The sequence below is a fragment of the Falco punctatus genome, assembly GCF_963210335.1.
Source record: "Falco punctatus genome assembly, chromosome: 5".
Classification (NCBI taxonomy): Eukaryota; Metazoa; Chordata; class Aves; order Falconiformes; family Falconidae; genus Falco; species Falco punctatus.
The window spans coordinates 17,361,383-17,381,133 of NC_137584.1; the positions used below are offsets into that span (position 1 = coordinate 17,361,383).

Consider the following 19,751-nt stretch of genomic DNA (forward strand, 5'->3'; position numbering starts at 1 on the left):
TTCATCCAAGACAGTCACCCCCCCAAGAAGCAGCAAGCCCTGTAGCATTTTCATAGCCTTGCATGACAGTCCATGGCAGTTGCCTGTGGAAGAATGGAAAGACTGAAGGGCTGAAATTCAATAATCCTTTCTGTTTTGAAACACTAATTAGCTGCTGCACAGTTGTGTTGCCAGCGAGCCGGCTACTGCAGTGGGCTTTTATTACCGTGATCAGCAGGCAAAGAACTGAATACAAAAGGAAGAAACCTAAAGAAAAAGGAACTTCTGACTGAGACAGAGGTTGCAAAAAAGTAAAAAGTGCCCAATACTATGTGTTTTGTATCAGTAAGAAAATGAAATTCATCTGATGCTGTTTATTGAGCCAGCAGAATCTTGCAGTGCTAGTCAATACCCAGAAATCTTAGAATGGGCCTATTTTATATCACTTAACAATTTTATATAGTAAATATAGCTTTGTTACTTAGGAGTCCTAAAGAGAGCCTTTCAGAAGTTGTCTAGTGGATATGCAGAATAACTGAAGGCTACATTCAGTGATGCTAGTTGTTACTGGGTTAAGCAATGCAATCCAATCCAATGACTCTGATGTAAATTTTGCATGCTAAGGGGCAATATAAGGTGGCATTTGTGTTTTAAGTGTGTAAAGGTAGCCAAGGATGTCTGGCAAAAATATAAAATCTTCATAAAAGGCATTTTTTTATATAATTTCGAGTTGTTAGAGATTGTTACCTTCTGTATGTGAAAGTCCATTTATATCTTGTGTACAGCTATGTTCCTGGTGTCTGCTTTGTGTTTATGCCTTTGGTGCCTTCTCTGTTTTATTCTGTGTGTACATATACTTTATGGCCACCTTAACTACCCATATAAATTTGTTTGTCCACTTATTATGTGGACACTGCCACTGTATGGGTTTGCAGCATGCAGGTGATAATGCAAAGCAATTCATCCAGATACCATTCATGTAATTTCCGTTTGGGGTGGTTTGGCAGATCAGCCAAAACACAAACTTTCAGCAAGTTTCACCTTTCGCATTTCAGGATTATAATGATGAAATTCGCCAGGAGCAGCTGAGAGAACTGTCATATTTAAATGGTTCTGAGGATTCAGCACGTGGACGGGGCATTCGAGGAAGAGGGATCCGTGTGCCACCTGCAGCTCCTTCAAGGTGTGGTAACCTAAGATATTGTACTAATAGCTTTAGAAAGTGTAAACAATGATAAAGCAAACATAGTTGTTGTTGTTTTTTAAAAAAAGGAAATCGCCTACACATCATGGTCAGTAAACCAAAATATTTTTCTTCTGGTAACTTGTGTGGTCTGTGTTGTGCCAGGTTCTCAGATCTACAGTTCACAGGCTACAGTGGGTGGTGTACAAGAATCAAACTACAAATCAGAGCAGATTATTAATCCAGTGAAAGGATATTTCTAGGAAAGAATGTTGTTATGCCGACACAGAATTGTTGGGGTCAGTAGCATAAAATCACGGGGTCAATAAAATAGTATTGTCAGAGAAGGCTACGTAGTGTGGATGGGACTTTGCCAAATAATTACTTTTTTTAAAAATTCATATTGTATCTATAATAGATATGTAGAATCAGATATTATTTGTTGCATGAGTTATCAGTTTTAGGCAAATTTGATTGTGTTGTCTAAAAACATTTGTGTATGAATGTTTCCTGAATTCTTCCAAGTATTTTTTCATATATGTGTAACAGATAACTTTGCTTGTTCTTAAGGCCAGTGTATAATCTTAATATACTATATCAGAATCATTTTTCACTGTGAACCCTTAAGAAATCTGTTGCCTCGGGCATCTAAGTTACCTAGCTACTTCTGGGTGTCCATAGATACCGTTTCAGGATGGGTCCTAAGGAATCCATTGTTATTTTGGAGGAAATAGGATATGCAAGTACTTTATTTTATGCTGACGGTTGTTCTTTGGTAACTAAACTGGCTGATCTTGCCTATGACTTTTTTTCTTTTTATTCCCCACCTGAAGGTGTCTATCATGTTTTCCTTCAGTTCCTCTTGAATGGAATTTTTTATCAGTAGTATGATGCACATACATAGGATTTTTTACACTGAGCATTTATGACCATCTTCCAGTCAAAGTCTTTCTGGGCTCAGAAACCAGTCTTCCTTTCACCTAACATCTCCAAAGGGCTTGACTTAAAAATGATGTTCAGAACATCACTATGACAGACTGGCAGCTTTTAAATTAATTTCAAAGTATAATCAGTGGAGTGCTGGCCCCCAGTTCCTGCAATTTATTCCCTACTGATTGAGTCAGTTGCACAGATATAGGATCTTGTTTGCTTTTCCTATTTTACAATCAGAAATCCGAGGAGAATATTAAAAAAAATAAAACTGCAACGGAAGTATTTTAAGCTAAATATTTATGTTAATAATTCATGTTAATAGCATAATTTTATTTATGGTGGGACAGTTGATACTCTTGAGGGAAGGGATGCTGCCTAGAGGAACCTTGGCAGGCTTGAGAAGTGGGCTTGTGTGAACCTCACAAAGTTCAACAAGGCCAAGTGCAAGGTCCTACACATGTGTAATCACCAGAGTCAGCACAGACTGGGGGATGAGGGGATTGAGAGCAGCCCTGCAGAGCTGAACTTGAGGATATTGGTAGGTGAAAAGCTAGCCATGAGCTGACAGTATGTGCTCGCAGCCTGGAAAGCCAACCATATCCTGGGCTGCATTACGAGAAGCATAGCCAGCAGGTTGAGGGAGGTGACTCTCCCCCTCTACTCCACTCTGGTGTGTTCAGCTTTGTTCAGCTCTGAGGTCCTCAGTATGAGAAAGTTGTGGACCTGTTGGAGGGGGTCCAGAGGAGGGCCATAAAAATTGTCAGAGGGGTGGAACACCTTTCCTGTGAAGAAATGCTGAGAGAGTTGGAGTTGTTCAGCCTGGAGAAGAAAAAGCTCTGGGGACACCTCATTGCAGCCTTACCATATATATAGGGGGCTCATAAGAAAGGCAAAGACTTTTTACCAAGACCTGTAGTGCCAGGACAAGGGGCAATGATTTTAGACTGAAAGAGGGTAGGTATGGTTTGATCATAAGGAAGAAATTGTTTTGATGAGGGTGGTGAGACACTGGAACAGGGTTCCCAAAAAAGTTGTGGATGCCCCATCATTGGCAGTGTTCAAGGTCAAGTTGGACCAGGCTTTGAGCAACTTGATCTAGTGAAACGTGTCCCTGCCCAAAGCAAGGGGTTTGGACTATAGGATCTCTGAAGGTCCCTTCCAACCCAAAGCATTCTGTGATCCTGTAATTCTAAAATTGGCTACTGAAATGTGTAATAAAGTAGTGGACATCACAAGCTAACACTATGGGTTTGGTTGTCTCAGCAGGGAATGAGTCACAGCTCATACTGCTACAGTAGACCTGAGTTCCATTGACAGCTCTGGATCTGGGTGTCACGCACGGTTATACCCAGCACTCACAGTTCTCAGAAAGGGCAACACACTCAGGAGCATACTGCTCTGAAACAAAACTCTCAGATTGCTTCCCCTATATATCCCCCTTCTCATTTGTCATGTGATGTAATTACAAGAACCTCTTCTCAACCGGTAACAGCTTTTCTGACTTACCAGTTAGTACAGCAAGGTGGAGGTAGCATAAATATAGGGGAGGATGCTAAACCTCTCTGTGCTTGCCTATATGTGCTGTTCTCTCTGCACAGTGGGGGAAAGCAGAATCCGATGCTATCGGCTTTGTGCTGAACTAAATCAGATGGGAAGAAAAGTTCTTCCTGTGCCTTTATATTCTTGCTCTACTTTGCCTTGCAGTTTTCTGCCGTCCTGCATTATCTTCTGCCAATCAGATTCTCCTACCCACCAACAGACATGAGAATGAGAGTGATGACTGCTCTTGTAAAATAATCTGAGAGCAACAGAAAAAGTCCTTCACTTTCTTCTCCCTCTAGAACTGCTCTGGAGTAACTCTGCATCTCTGTGAATTACAATGATCCAGAATTTCATTAGTACAAGCAACAAGAGGGTCAGGTATAAAAGGCATTGGATGGCTTGAAAATTGTGCTTTTCCATAATACGACTTCTGCCTGAGATACTGTCTAGAAGTGCTTGACATTGTAGCTGCCAAAAACCCAGTTATGCAATACATTAAATAGTAGTAAAAATTTAAGAGCCTTTAAAATGAGGTAGCACTTGCATGTCCTTCCTTGCTGTACATGCTGAAGTGATCGTTCCTTTTGCTCCCCACAGGGGACGTGGGGGTGCGATTCCTCCGCCCCCACCTGGACGAGGTGCCCAAGCACCCAGAGGAGCACCGGTGACCCGTGGAGCCCTCCCCGTCCCACCAGTGGCAAGGGGTGTTCCCACCCCTCGAGCAAGGGGCACCCCGGCTGTCCCAGGCTACAGACCACCCCCGCCACCTGCACACGAGGCCTATGAAGAATATGTAAGTAACCATGTGCATTGATGTCATATATGAGCCAAACTCTGGTGAACATCAAGTACCTCTGAGCTGGAAAACTCCAGGCCAATAATTCCTCCATCTCTATGGCTTACCCCTTGATGGTGAATTACAGTCTGGGTGATGCAGTGTGTCTGCAAACCTGCATTTTGGGTGTTGTGGGCTTGTAGAACTATTCACAGCTTAGTTTTAGATAGGAGAAGGTAGTGCTGGGTACCTCTCAGGGTGTCCCAAAAGAACAATACAGGTGTTCTACAGATTATATTAGAAGTCACTTGTCACTGTAGGTTTGTTCTCAGTAAAAACAGGTTATACCCTCTGTGAGAAAGCAGGGGGGGTTTGTTCTTCTGAATCCTTGTTATCACATATAAATATATATGTGTACATTTGTATTCAACATTGTGTTACAGATACATAGCAAACAGAAATTTGGGTAGTTTTTATGAAAGCTGATACAATGATGCATATTTAGCAAGGAGCAGTACTAACTGTCACCTTTTTTTATGAGGTGTTAAAAATAATTGTGCTGTAAACATCAAAGCTTTCAAGTCATCCTCATTAATGTTCTCTCTGGGAACTATCACCATAACAACAGATATCCAAGTAGAGGAGAAAGTACTATCAAATATGATGTCTGACTTGTTCCAGCTGTGGCAAATCCAAAGGTAAAATGAACATCCCATCCATTCCGTAATCCTATCACTAGAACCATTGAGAAGATACACTATAACTGAGAAGACGCATTTTTATTCAATTAATGGTCTTCCTAGAAAAAAAAAACCAAGGAAATTGAAACAGCAATTAATCTTTGTTGGTAAAGCTTTACTCAACCATCTGTATTTGTAGAGTAGAGATTAGGTGATGGCCACTTCAAATCAGGGACACACCTTGAGTTAATGCCAAGAGCCACAACTGAACAACAGATGCAAAAAAGGAGGGGGAAGAAAGTTACTCTCTTTATTATTTACCTCTAACAAAGTTTCCATCTTTAAATGAGATAAAAGCCCTGCTAAAAAAAGGAATTTAAAATGTATACCCTTCATCGATAGGTAGTATATTATCTGTTAGTATCAAAATGTGTGAGACCTTCTTTTCTGTGCAGAACTGCATGGATTTTCCTAATCCATGAGTCACAAATTTCAAAACAAACCCCTTGTAATAGAAGATTAAGATAGTAAATTAAGTACATTTTTTTCCCTTCATCTACAGTACTGACAAATGTCCTAGGCAATGAAACAGTTTTTAGGGAGCATTTCTTATACCTTTTCGGAATGATAAATATATGGAAAGCAGAAGTTGGGGCACTGGATTATCAATGTTAGGAAAGCATTCAGCCATTTCCACGTTGTTCTGAAATGCTTACAGCAGGGGTCCTCAAACTTCTTAACCAGGGGGGGCAGATTGAGGACCCTGGGGGGCTGTATCCAGCCTGCGGGCCGTAGTTTGAGGACCCCTGGCTTACACTTTCAGGAACACAAAATATACACACAACTAAAGGACTCATTTTAGTTTGTAATAAATGATTCCAATCAGAACAAACAAATATGTTTCTGTTTCTATTTTGCCTGCTTAGATAGTAGCAAGAAACATGTCACCTTGTAGGACAAATTCAGGTGTTTTGGAGATACTTCTGTTTCTTATGTCTTTTCAACATCTATATTCCATGGGGAATAGATGGGTTTCCCTTAATCTGCTGTCATCCACTGGTTTACAGTAAAAATCTCTTGCCATTTTGCAAAGATTTGTAAGTGCAAACTAAATCATCTTGGGCTCTTACAGATTGAGATAATAGTTTAAAATCTGTTGTGTGCAGGTTGAAGGAAAAGTTCACTGTCATATTTCTGTATATGAATTCGTAAGTGATATTTTAGGAAAGAATATTTTTACTTTTGCAGGAAATAATCACCACAGTTTTTCTTCCCAAATAAACCACTATATCACATGTCTGACTGGATACTAAAAGCAAGTGGATCTATTTGTTGACCAGCAACAAATGTCATGTGTAATTGTTCTTTCGCACCAAATCCTAGAGATGAAAAAATAATTTATAATGAATAATTTCTCCAATTTACTTTTTCTCATTTTCTGCTTGTAGGCAACCCACAAGCATTTTACAATTTCTTTATGTGTTTATGTTTTTCATTTTTGACTACAGTATATCACTCCAATTTTTGCCTACTATATGCAAGCCCCATTGGTTTGATTAGTTGTGCACATGAATGCAATGTCATGGATTGTGAGTATTCCTATTTTTCTTTGCTCTAATAGAATGTAGTCATTTGAATGCTAAGCTGAAAGTGAACTCAAAAAATAGAATAGAATGGCTGCAGCAGATTTTTTAAAAATGTTTAAACAGCATTTCCTGAAAAAAAACTTTAGATATTTGCTCATCACTAATCAGAGATTGTATTGACTATTTGACCTTGAAACACCTAACTGTTCGAATATATTTAGATAAGCATTTAAAAGTTTGGATCACTCCTTTGTAATTATCAATATCTAAATATTCTGAAGTTTCCTGATGGCCTTTTTGAGTCCATGAAAGGAAATGTCTAAAGGTTTCTCAAGAAGAGTCGAGTCTTGTCATTATAGTGCATATATTTACATTCAGCATTTTGAATGTCAAGCCCAACCAAAGGGACAATAATCTGAAAAACCTTTCAGAAAAAAAGGGGGCTAGAGAGGGAAGGGGGAGTGACACACCTCACACCTTTTTCTTTACTTGCTTTTGAAACAGATATATAGCTTTTGTTGGGTGCAGCATAGGTAATATCTCAGAGGAACTTCAGAAGACTACCCACAGGAAGAGGAGGTACAGACATTAGAAGATAAATGCAAAAGGGAAGAAATAGTTCCTATGTGAACCTTCCTCACTTTAAAAACAGCTCGTTGTGTGAATTTGGATGGAGAGCTTAACTAACATCTGCCGTGCAGCTTCTGGGATCAGAGAGGTGGTCCTGGGTTTGTACCTGGTGAATAGGAGTGCTGTTCAGAGTAACTAACCTTAGTTCAGTGTGACCAGTCCATGCGTGCTCCTCTTCTGCTTGAAGGAGAGGTCCACCAGAGTGCGGTTCAGAGCGGAAGCTTGATCTGGTCATTGTAAACTCTATTCAGAAGAAACTTCTTTCACAAAGCTGAACTTTGCCCTTTGTCGTTACTCTCCGAGATATATTTTTACACCTCTAATACAAAAACACTGCCATACTGAGGATATCCCTAGCTGCCAGAAAGGATTCAAAACTTCATTAAAAAACAGCCTTCTGGACCTCAGGTTCTGTTGTGGGTTTTTTTCTGAAAACCACACTGTGGTTCCCTGTTAAATGCGCTATGAATCATACTCCTACTCCTTCCATAAAAGCAATACACAAATTAATTTGAATTATTGCTTAATTTCTTTCTATGCATAGCAATACATGCCACAGTCAGTTGGCAGCAGTGACTCATTCCGGAACATTACAGCAGCACTGATTTACCGCAGAGAGGTGTTGTTACTATAAGGATGCTGGAGATCCTGCAGTGGATGGTAGGGAGGGCAGCAATGACGCATTAGTGAGGACTAATGACAAGGTGGCTGTTTAGGATTTATCAAATGGATTTTGTAAATTAGGTTCATATTCTACATTGCACTGAGCAGAGGTTTTGAGTAGAGTGCACAGTACTGGAATTGCCTTTTAACTGCCTCTTTTAAACATGCATCTTGTGCAGTTGTAGTCTGAGGTATCAGTTTTCTGTTAGACAGCTGATGTCCCATCTACAAACCTTACAGTGTTTCTGTATCAGCGCACCAAGATAGGAGGTGGTAAATGAAAATGAGTTCAAATGTTTCACTCCTGCATCATCACCTTTATTGACAAGGACAATGTTAAGATTGATTTTATGCCAGTTTTTCATCACAAAAGTTAAGATATGTTTGGTGGGATATCTACTTTATCATCTACTCAAAGTATAGTAAGGAAAATTAACAGTGGTGTCATCTTTACAGATTGAGGTGAGACTTCTGGAATCTTTTCTCAACAATAGTAAGCAACTTCAAAGGCTAAGGACGTGTTGGCAACTTATGAAACAGGCAAAAGTCATGGCTGATTGAGGTTGTGATGTGTAGGGAAGTGAAGAGTGAGAAGTGCTTGACTAGATCTTCCGCTGGAAGGAACACCCTATTGAGGCAATAAAGCTGATGTTCAGCACAATATATTTTACTCTGAGCAACCAGACTTTTTCAGTCAAGATTAAAGCTAAATATTTGAAGGCTGCTTAACCGAGATATAAGCCAAAAATACCGTTGCTTTCAGATCCTGTTTTCAAAGGCATTTGACTCTGGAGCTGTATTTTTTGCCTTTTGAATCAGAAGATAGTAATGAGCTGTGTTAAGAGCTATGGTGCGTCTTGCTATGAGGTCTAATGCAAGACCAGAAGTGGCTTTGCACTCATTTTCTTACCCCAGATGCAAAGAATTACCAAAACAGAATAAATTTGGGACTGAAATACACATTGGTTCTATCTTTTACTTGCACTTGTACCTTTACTACTGGATAAGACAGGAGACTTTTTACCTCTGGGTAAGAAAGGGGACTTCTGCACAGAAAGACGGTCATCTTAGTATGAATACTTAGATGTATTTACAAGTAAATATAATTTTTTTTGCAGTAAATGAACCAGTCTGTGGAGACACTGAGAAGCTGGTAGAGCTGCTAGGTCTAGGACAGGCAGATTAAAGAGCAATTTTAAATGCAAATATTCTCTCTCACCTCTCATTTCACTGATCAAACCAGTCACGAAGCTTCTCGATATCTTCTAGAATAAGTGAAGAGCAATGCTTTTAGAAAGTCACTGGAAAAGAACCACACAGTAAGACAGATAGTGCTTTTAATGTCATGCTGTTCTTCCTCTCATTTCAAGCTATTTAAAATGAAAGCAAATGCCACATTCAACTGTTTATTCTAAGCTCAATGGTTATTTACATTTTTCAATAGTTTTCAAACAAACTGAAACAACTATGCTCATGTTTATTCAGCACCAACCTAGGCAATGAAAAGACTGATAATAAGAGGCATTTCATCACATTTCAACATCTAAAAAAAAATAATCAACATTTACATGTGGCTGTGGTCCCTAATATTGTGGTTGTGAGGACTCTGTTTAGTATTTGAAACTGGAACTTGTAGGGCTTTTAAATCCATTCTATTTGCCCCTTCTGAAAGTAGATGGAAACTGCGTATAAAGACCTGCACTTCCTTCTCATGGCGTGTCTGTGCCTGTGTTGGTGATTTAATGAGTATCTCACAGTAAGCAATTGGTACTTGATTCTGCTACTTTTGTAGTCCATCTAATAATCTTAGTAGGATATTCTCGGTAAGAGTGAGACAACTAAGAAGGCTTGTTCTAAACCTTAAAATAGTGAAATGTTTTGGATATAATGGTAGTCAAAAAGTATTTTTTTTTCTAAATGGCTACTTCCATATTTTAAGATATACCACTTATTTATTTCTGTACCTCTTTTGGACAAAAAAAGCCCAAATCAATGAAGAATGTACTGAAACTAAAGAGCATTTGAATAAAGCTGGAATTACAGACATGGGAATCTGCATGGCTCAACAAAATATTGATTAAGTATGATTGATTACCTATTTATGCCCAAGGCACTTAGATACATAGCTAAGCTATATTCAACTTACATCTGCTGTGACTTGAAAAATCAGATTTTATTTTTACTATAATAGTGATAAACAGTGTGATATTTATATTATCTGAAAGATTGAGCTTTATAAGGGTACTGTGAATGATTGTCTTACAAAGGTAGAGTGGATTTTTCTGTTAGTTATTCAAACTTTGGGGAATTTGGTCCATCGATAGTATAAATATATTTATTGTTAAAAAATCCAGCAACATAAAAAGAGAATTACAGTACTGGCAACTTTTGGGGGTTTTTCTAAGAGCAAAACCCACAGTCAGCATTAAACCTTCAGTGCCTGGGAACCTGCAGGTCTAGAGTTTTTTGCTTACCTGTGCAAAGTGTACTTTGGTTCTTACTCTTATAGACGATAGTCTGAATAAATAAGGTTTGCCTCATGAAACCAAAGGAACTGTTCTCAGAGCAATGCATCAATCAATGTGAATACTGCTTTCAGACTCATCACTGCTATGAATTTCTCACAAATAGACAATGTACTCTAAACGAGACTTTATGTGGTTTTCCTGATTTTTTTTTAATTTGATTATAATAATCACAGTTATTCAATGGACTAAACTTTACTCATAAAATACATAAAACTCTACCATCTACTTATAAATGCAGCAGAAAGATTTTGTGGAGGATAATCTCTTATGTCCTCCTCTTTATGCTCTCTTTACCTGAAAAAGAAATGCTCTCCTTGACATTAGTTATCAAGTTTTCAGTTCAAAATTATTTTCTAAGCTAGACAGAGCATAAAAGAAAATGCTGATGCAGCTGTACATGTTTTAGTATTATACATGATGTTAATGCAACTGCAACCTAATAAATATTTATATTTGTTATAAAGAGATCTAAGTGAAGGACATCTCTCAACTGTTCATCCAGCCTTCATATGGTCCTTAAATATTCATAGTGTATGCAGTTATATTCATAAGATCCTACATAAAAAATACATGGAGTATTCTCCATAGAGACAGAATTTGCCTGCATCATGCAATGCACTATTTGATCATTAAACAGTGATTGTTCAGGAGCGTGTTACCAAAAATACTTGTGTGCTGTTACACAACTTGTCACTTGGCTATTTCTCTGATTGAGAACAGTTTTGATTGGTACAAAATAATGCTCTAGGCATTTGTTGGTGTCCTGCTTTTGGCTATGATAGAATTAGTTTTCTTCCTAGTAGCTGGTACAGCGCTGTGTTTTGGATTAAGGATGAGAATAATGTTGATAACACATTGATGTTTTTGTTGTTGCTAAGTAGTGTTTATACTAAGTTCAGGAACCTCCCAGTGAGAAGGCTGGAGAGGCACAAGAAGTTGAGAGGGAATACAGTCAGGAACACGGACCCAGACTGGCCAAAGGAATATTCCATGTCATATGAATCATGCTGAACAATAAAACTGAGGGGAGTTGGCCAGAGCAGGCACGGATCGCTGCTTGGAGACTGGCTGGGCATCAGTCAACAGGTGATGAGCTATTGTATTGTGCATCACTTGTTCTGGATTTTTTTCCATGAGTTTTACTTCTCTTTCTGTTATCTCGCTTTTCATTACAATTGCTATTAGTAGTAGTATATTTTACTTCATTTCGATGATTAAACTGTTCTTACCTCAACCCATGGGTTTGTCTTTTTCTGATTCTCCTCCTCATCCCACCAGGGATGGCAGGGAGTGAGCGAGCGGCTGCGTGGTGCTTAGTTGCTGGCTGGGGTTAAACCATGATAGCTGGCTAAACATTATCATGTGACTGTACCTCCACCCATGTTATTCTTTTTGCAACAGGTTACAAAGGTGAGTTGTAAACTTTTTTTTTTTTTGTAAAAATTCATAAAGACTTAGAGAATTGCTGTTAAAGACTTGGGACAATTTAATTAGAGTTGTTGAGTGTTCAGTTACTGTGTGAATACAGATGAGATGGAAGGCTTGTGTTTTCTCTTTTATTTCTCCAACTTTCTCATCCAGATTTAGTCCACCAAGTTACTAAAAAGTTAAATAATTTTGGACTGCAAGGTTCATCATGACTGGTGAGCTCCCTGGGAGCCGACAGGTATAAACTCAGTGGTAATGAGAAAAGCTCGGCGTAGGCTGCTACTTCTTGCCCACTGGTTGGCGCAGAGACTTCAGCTGTGCCAGGCAGTTACAGAAGCCTTCCACCCTGGTTTCAAGAAGGGCTCTGGGTGATAAGATGCCATAGTGCTTAACATTATCACACCAGCCTTGCCTCCAGCATACCACCAGTCTTACACATGTGTTTCTCAGTCTTGCCTTTTGGTGAGCTCAGATAACTGGCTTTTTATTATAGTAGACAGAGAGTGCTCTTTATATCAATAGTTTTTGTGTACAGCTAACAGTACTTCTGTTTTGTGTATGATCTTTATTTGTTAGGAATTTTCACTGTTGTGAAGACACGAACTTTATTAACATAGTAAAATGCACAGTTTAGGAACCATTTTATATTAATTGAAAACTTTTATGGATTGTTCCAAAGTAGTATTTTACTTTTACTGGAATTTTAAGAGCATGTATTTGAAAAATACTTCCTGTTGCAGGAGGCTGTCATCAGAGTTCATCTATGTTCTCCTCTTTGGTACATTTGTGACATTGTCATCTTGCAAAAAACACTTCTACGTGAAAGTGCAGTGACACATATTTAGCAACTGCACTTAAAATCAAAGACAAACATTGCAGAGCACAGTTCTGTTCCATTCTCTGGCTGATGGGCCTTTTAGCCACTTCCAGACTCTACCCATGTACTTAATGCTTACTCTGGATAATTGAAGAAGATTTGTATTTGGTACAATACAGGGCTTGAAAAGTGGTCTTACATGCCTATAATCTTTTTTCCCTCATTATGTTCAGTGCATTTGCAACTCTGAATTTCAGTTATACACAGGAAGAAAAAGGTTTGATGGCAGATGAATTATCTCACGTATTTGAGAAGAAGCACCTGTCCAGAAATATGCCTCTTCTTTCTGGATATTTAAGGGAGGCTCAAATATATGCGTTAGCTTAGATTTTCATACACATAGGAATGCATATATATATATACCCTGTGTGTATATTGTTACAGACAAAGCAGCCTCCAGCTATGCCTTGCATGCAGGCCGTTTGCAGACACACAGCAGCAATTGCTTCCCCAGAGGCAGCATTACCTATTGCTTTTGGATGGAGGGTTTATGACTCTCCAGCTGCCTTAGCATTTTCAGTAAATCTTTGCATGGCTATAGAGATACATGCTTACATTCTGATACAGATATGCTTGTATGTTACGTATAGCTACAGCAGAGAAAAATATACTCCATTTCTTCCAGCATGTCTGTTTATAAAGACTTGGTATTGCACAGAGCTCCTCTGCAGCTTACAATGTGCATGAGTAACTGTGTAAGGAATCAGTCTGAAGAATCCGAGAAATAAAGTTTAAAGTATATATATTACTTTTTAATAACACAATTACGTAAAAAAAATATATATAAAAAGGAAACAGATACTAATGTTTAAAAGGGTAGTTTTACTTGAATAATCATATGGACTGGGTGAAATACACTTTTTTTTCCCATCTTTTATTTAGCAGTGGTGGTATTAAAGTGACTAGAATGTTCATATGACTACCTCTTTGTGAAAGAAATAGGTCAATGTTCTCAAATATGCTCGTTTTTAAAACAATCAGATCAATTCTATTTTATCAAAGGAGCAGACTTAGTGTACCTCTTTAAACTGTAGCAGAAATGTTGAGAAAATTGATCTTACTATGAAACACCATACCTTGAGTTTGACCTGTAGGGCTCTTAGAGAGTGTAGGAATCACTAAAAGAAGGAGATGGAGTGTAATGGCTTTGGGACAATAAAGTGGAAGACTAGAGATGAAAAATGTTCTTTCTCAATAGAGAACTGTTTTTTTTTCCTGGTTGCCTGCATTTTAATAGCTTCTACAGTCATTATAAGTGCTGTTATTCATAGAAAGCTAATAGCTCTCTTTGACTACCTGCTGTTATTTTGTAGCTCTTGGTATGGTGTGAAATTCTGTGGAGTGCAGCATCTGAAATCATAAAGAGTGCAATGTTCGTTCAGTGAAGTTAGATACGTAAATACTTCTTATATATTAGTATCATAAGAATACATCAGTATGCCAAGGGCACTCCTGCAAACATACCCCCATACTACCTTATGCAATGCAGTAAAAACATATTTAACTATTTCTCAAAATCAGTATATCTGTCCAAGTGGAGTACATAACATTACATATCAGTTCTATACAAGGTGCTTTAGCAGTTGCCTTGGTGGCCACACTATTCTCAAACTCTTTCCAGGCCAATTAGTGGGTTTCTGTAATGAAAATTATTACTAAACCTTTATATGATATACTACCACCAATTCTTTTGATCACCAAATGTCTGTCAGATGCAAACTGTTTAAATCTGGCTGGGGTCACAGCAACTTCAAGGTTAGAAACCCCATTTCCTGTTGTTTATTTGAACTTCCCAGTCCCTGTTTGTCTCCTACTGTACACCCTTGCAACTTCAGACATCCAAATTTTTAGAAAGCCGAAGTGAAAAAAAGAACAACCAGATATACCAAAAGTGAGTCTTATTTTGGAGCTATATATGAATCCATGTACTGTATTGAAATATTTTTGTAATTTAGTTTATCTTTCCTTGTATTAGAATCACTCAGCTTTTCCCAGTTTCCTTTCTTAGTTTTGGTTTGGTTTTTTTCCCCAAAAATCTCAAAAAAAAGAGAAAAGTTATTAACACTGTTAATCTTGCTGAGGATGAAACTGTAAAACTAGCAAGTATGCATTTGAACTGTGCAGTTTTAGTTATTTTAATAATAAATTGTCGAAGTCTGATGATGCAGCATGTTACTCAACACTGGATTTCTACAATCACATGTAACCCATGCACTTGTGTTTACTGAGATATTGCATACATATACCAGTCCTCATACATGCTGCGGCTGGGAGTTTTCTGAAAAAAATTATGCATTTAAAAGAAAAAACACTGAAATTCAAACTATATTTTTTTTCTATTTTACCAACCAGTTACTATCAACCATTCTACTTTTTGGACAAACGCTACTTGTACAGTACTACTTAACTGAAATGCAGATTTTAAATGTATGCTTGTTTCTTTTAAAACAGATCTTATTTTTAAGAATAGCTAATTCCATTTTTATTACCTGTTTGCATGTCATGGCAAAAAATGGCATCAGAACTAGGTTTGGTTTGGCTTCATTTGCTTTTATGGCCATAATTGCTCAGGTATGTAACAGCTTACCATGTTGTTTTAATTTGATTTAATTTTCAATAATAATAAAAGACTAAGTGCTTTTAAACTAAAACAAATTTTGGAAATTGGGATTTCCAAATATTTTAATAGAACTGCATCAGTTAACTAGATGGTATGCAAATAAAGAAAAAGGATTATAAACAAATACAAGTAAGTCAAGGTTGTGTAAATCAGGCTGTAGAGGAGATGCAGAAGGGACCTGTGTTTTGTTGCAAGTTAAATTTTGCCAGATTTAGATGTGGACATGGTAACTGGGAAGAAAAGAAAAGAAAAAAGAGAAAAGAAAAAAAAGCGGGCACTTACAAAAACGCAGTTGTTGAGTCTGAGTGCATCTATCAAATAAATTAGAAGCGGCAATACTTTGGTCATTTTTCACTTTCCTTGAGCGGATGCTTCACTTTCTTTCAAGGCCAGGCATCATGCAAACATCCTAAACAAATAATTCCAAAAAGTTATTTGGAGCTTTTCTAACTTATTTCTCTTGAGGCACCTATTTTAACTTGACATTTTGGAAAAAACAGCAGAAGTGTCTCATATGTGCTAAACGTAACAGAGAGCAAGAAGAGAAAAAAAAAAGTAATTTTCATTGTGTTTTTTTCATTTTGTTCATTTTGTTCATTTTGTTCAAATTTCAACTTTATTTTCTAAGGGTAAAACATTTCTGATGCAAGTGATTTGTATTTGCGTAGTCTTACCATGTGCAGTAAGTGGAGTATAATTACAAATGAGGTTACTATTTTATACTATTATACATCATTGTAGCTGTAGTCAATAACGGTATGGGTGAATCAGTGGTTAGTATGTGTACTATTTCTACTTCCATGCACAATGCAGTATGAAGGGGAGTGAGACTGTTTTCCTCCTGCAGAATCTGTTAGAGCCTGATGTTGTGGTATCTACTTGAGTAGAGAGCATCAGGAATGAAGCTTTAAATCCCTGAAGGCACAGGAAAAACTGAAGATCAGTGTCTCATATCTTGCATGAATGAGATGCTGGATTAAAAAAAGAGTGAAAAGACTATTTTTACTCTATTCTTCTAGATTTCTTTCTAAAGTAAAGACTTGACTTCTCGCAGAATTTCTACAGAAGTAATGTGCACACCTCACCACCAGAGAGGTCTCAGTGCTGAAAGCAGAACTTGCCTTCCTGAAACCTGAACAATGGCACCTAAAACTTGGAGAGGATCAAGTTTATGCAAGGCTCTGTTTCCACCCTTTCCAAGAGGGCAGCTAAAGGGTACAGCACTTTGGGCACCATTTGTGGGTACCATTCTTAATTTTCCTGTAGATCATACAAAAAAGTACATCCGTCTGGGATGTCATTAATTCCAGTATGGTTCTCTTGTTTATCCAGGACCCAGAAATTTAAGAACTAAATCACACAAAGTTTGCAAACAAAGCAGGCTCCTAAGTCCTTAAATTACTTCTGAAAACAGGACTTAAATTCTAAATAATTTAGCTTATTTTTTTACATGCCATTCATTGTGCAGAAAACTTATGGGGGAAAAAATTATTCTAGCTTTTAAAAACAGATCCTACCTAGCTGCTTTCATGAGTCTATCACCTTTCAAGGAGGAAAGCAGACTAAAATGAGGCAAGAAGGCAACATTGTTTTGATAGTCCCTGACTGAATGAGGACATAGTTGAAATGAAATTCAATTTTGAAAGATAAGACTTTTAAAGGATTTGCTTTCTTTCCTCAGGACCTCAGTCAAGCTGTAGACAGAATACACACTCATTTGTTGTTTGGGTTGAAGGAAGGAAATTGTTATGAAGAACTAAGTTTCTACTCTTTGGAATATACCAACTCATCCATACTTGATCAGAATATGTATATTTGAGGATAAGTAAACAGGTCACTGGATATTGTCTGAGAAACTAACGTTCTGTGAAGCAGAAGTAATTAATGAAAGCTGAAAGATGTCTTAAACTTCCCAGCTTCAGTAACATGAGGCTTTCCCTTCCTTAGTTGGGGGATAATCTCGTTGAACGTTTCCTTTAAAGCTATGTATCTTTGTTGCCACAGAAAGTCTACGAATTCATATGACTTCGATGTTGAGTAGTTATCACATAAAACTAGAAGGTTATTTTGGGGAGCAAATTATCTTTAGTCATTATTCATGTATTTTCCATCCTCAAAATGGTGCACGCTGACATAATTTGGTTTGTAAGGAACACTTTTGCTCTGCTGAAAGTGCTGGTTAATTTTACACTGTAAGTTTTATTTACTGGATGTTGTCTTCTTGAACTGTCCTGAGATTTGCTGACTTTCTTAGAAAAACAAAATGAAAAAAACAAGGATATACTTTGTTTCTAAGTTCAAAGCATTATGAGCCTAATGCTTTTTTATTTCTTGAAGCCTGCTTGACGCAGCCTAGAATTTTATGACTGCTTTATCATTTCCTTATTAAGTAAAAAAAAATCTGAATGTTAACATAAATATGCTGTAAAAAAGACCAAGTGTTGCTGTAGCCTACTTCATCCACTGGAAGAAAAAGAATATAGAGGCAAAGAAAATGAACACCGAATTAACAAAACCAGCAGGGTTCTTAGGATGTATTCAGGTTTGCATGTATGATCTATAGGTTGTCTAATCATCATGGTCCTTATAGACTGCATATTAAAAAAAAAAAATAAATGTTGGGCTTTTGGGGTTAAGGATGGTCAGCACTTTCTGTTGGCAGGTGGTCATGCAAGTCTGCATTCTATCTCCTGAGCAGAGTTCAGAAGTGTAAGAAACATAATAAGTCAAAAACCCAGGAATGCATCACTGTAAATTCAGAGTGGCTTTTCTGAAAAATGAGACGGAGGTCAAAATGAGAACAGTTGTATTTCTAGGTAGAAAATTAGATATTCCAAGAAAGTTACTGATGCAATCTTTGAGCCTCTGAAATACTTCTGGTGGGGCCACCCAGAAAATCTTTAAAAATTGTACTATATTGTCTTATTCTTCTCAGTGATAGGCTTAAAAACCTCTCCCATCTTGGAGCAGTGGTAGCAATTTTCAGGCCTTATGCAGTCAACAAGGAATTAATGCAAAGTGGATGCATTCTTTCATGGTTGGAGTTAGAACAGTGGGCTGAAGCTCCTAGGTGTTGCTGTCCTTACTCTAGTAGATAGCTAGAGGTCAAAAGAAGGGGACTTCCCCCAGAACTGTATTGCAAGCTGCTCTTTCAGCGTGATTTCTAAATAGACCGAGTTGGCAGGAGCAGGGCATCTGTGGAGGTTTGACCCTGGCTGAATGTCAGGTGCCCACCAAAACCGCTCTATCACCTCCCTCCTGAACCAGACAGGGGAGGGAAAGTGTAATGAACTGCTCATGGGTTGAGATAAGGACTGGGAGATCACTCAGCAATTGCTGTCACAGGCAAAACAGACTCAACTTGGAGAAAGTAAGTTTAATTTATTACCAATCACATGAGAAAAACACCTTCCCCCTATGCTCCTCCCTTCTTCCTGGGCTTAACTTAATACCTGATTTCTCTACCTTCTCCCACCAAGTGGTGCAGGGGGATGGGAAGTGGGGGTTACGGTCATTTCATCACACGCTGTTTCTGTGGCTTCTTCCTCCTCACTCTCTTCCCCTCCTCCAGCGTGGGGTCCATCCCACAGGAGACAGTTCTTCATGAACTACTCCAATGTGAGTCCTTCCCACAGGCTGTAGTTCTTTACGAACTGCTCCAGTGTGGGTCCCTCCCATGGGGTGCAGCCCTTCAGGCACAGGCTGCTCCACTGTGGGTTCCCCACAGGGTCACAGGTCCTGCCAGCAAACCTGCTCCAGCATGGGCTTCCCACAGGTCACAGCCTCCTTTAGGCACCCACCTGCTCCAGCGTGGGGTCCTCCATGGGCTGCAGGTGGAGATCTGCTCCAGCGTTAACCTCCATGGCTGCAGGGCACAGCCTGCCTCACCGTGGGTCTTCACCACGGGCTGCAGGGGAATCTCTGCTCCGGCACCTGCAGCCCCTCCTGCCCCTCCTCCTGCACCGACCTGGGGGGCTGCAGGGCTGCTCCTCTCACATAGTCTCACTCCTCTCTCACTGGCACAGATATCTATATTTCCCCCCTGCTTCTTAATGTGCTATCACAGAGGTGCTACGACCATCACTAATTAACTTGGCTTTGGCCAGTGGCGGGTCCATCTTGGAGCCGGCTGGCATGGGCTCCATTGGACGTGAGGGAACGTTCTGGCAGCCTCTCACAGAAGTCACCCCTTTAGGCCCCCTGCTACCGAAACCTTGCCATGGGAACCCGCTACAGTATCTCTGTAATCAGAAAATTTAATAGATTGCCTAAATATTAGTACAATCCAGGTGTGATGGGTGGATTTATTTATTTGATTTGATATAGT

At 38.7% G+C, this 19,751-nt stretch overlaps 1 protein-coding gene across 16 annotated transcripts in view; it reads left to right on the top strand.

Moving 5' to 3' along the window:
* The window catches only part of KHDRBS2 (KH RNA binding domain containing, signal transduction associated 2), a 402,639-nt gene that overhangs the window by 257,914 nt on the left and 124,974 nt on the right, over nucleotides 1-19,751 (top strand). For all 16 annotated transcript variants that reach the window (XR_013928537.1, XR_013928538.1, XR_013928539.1 and 13 more), the window contains exons 5-6: nucleotides 1,035-1,162; nucleotides 4,235-4,430. Coding sequence is in view for 1 of the 16 variants with exons in the window: in XM_080389900.1 (XP_080246026.1) it covers nucleotides 1,035-1,162; nucleotides 4,235-4,430 (324 nt within the window). In the remaining 15 variants the exon portion in view is untranslated. The remainder of the gene's footprint in view (nucleotides 1-1,034; nucleotides 1,163-4,234; nucleotides 4,431-19,751) is intronic.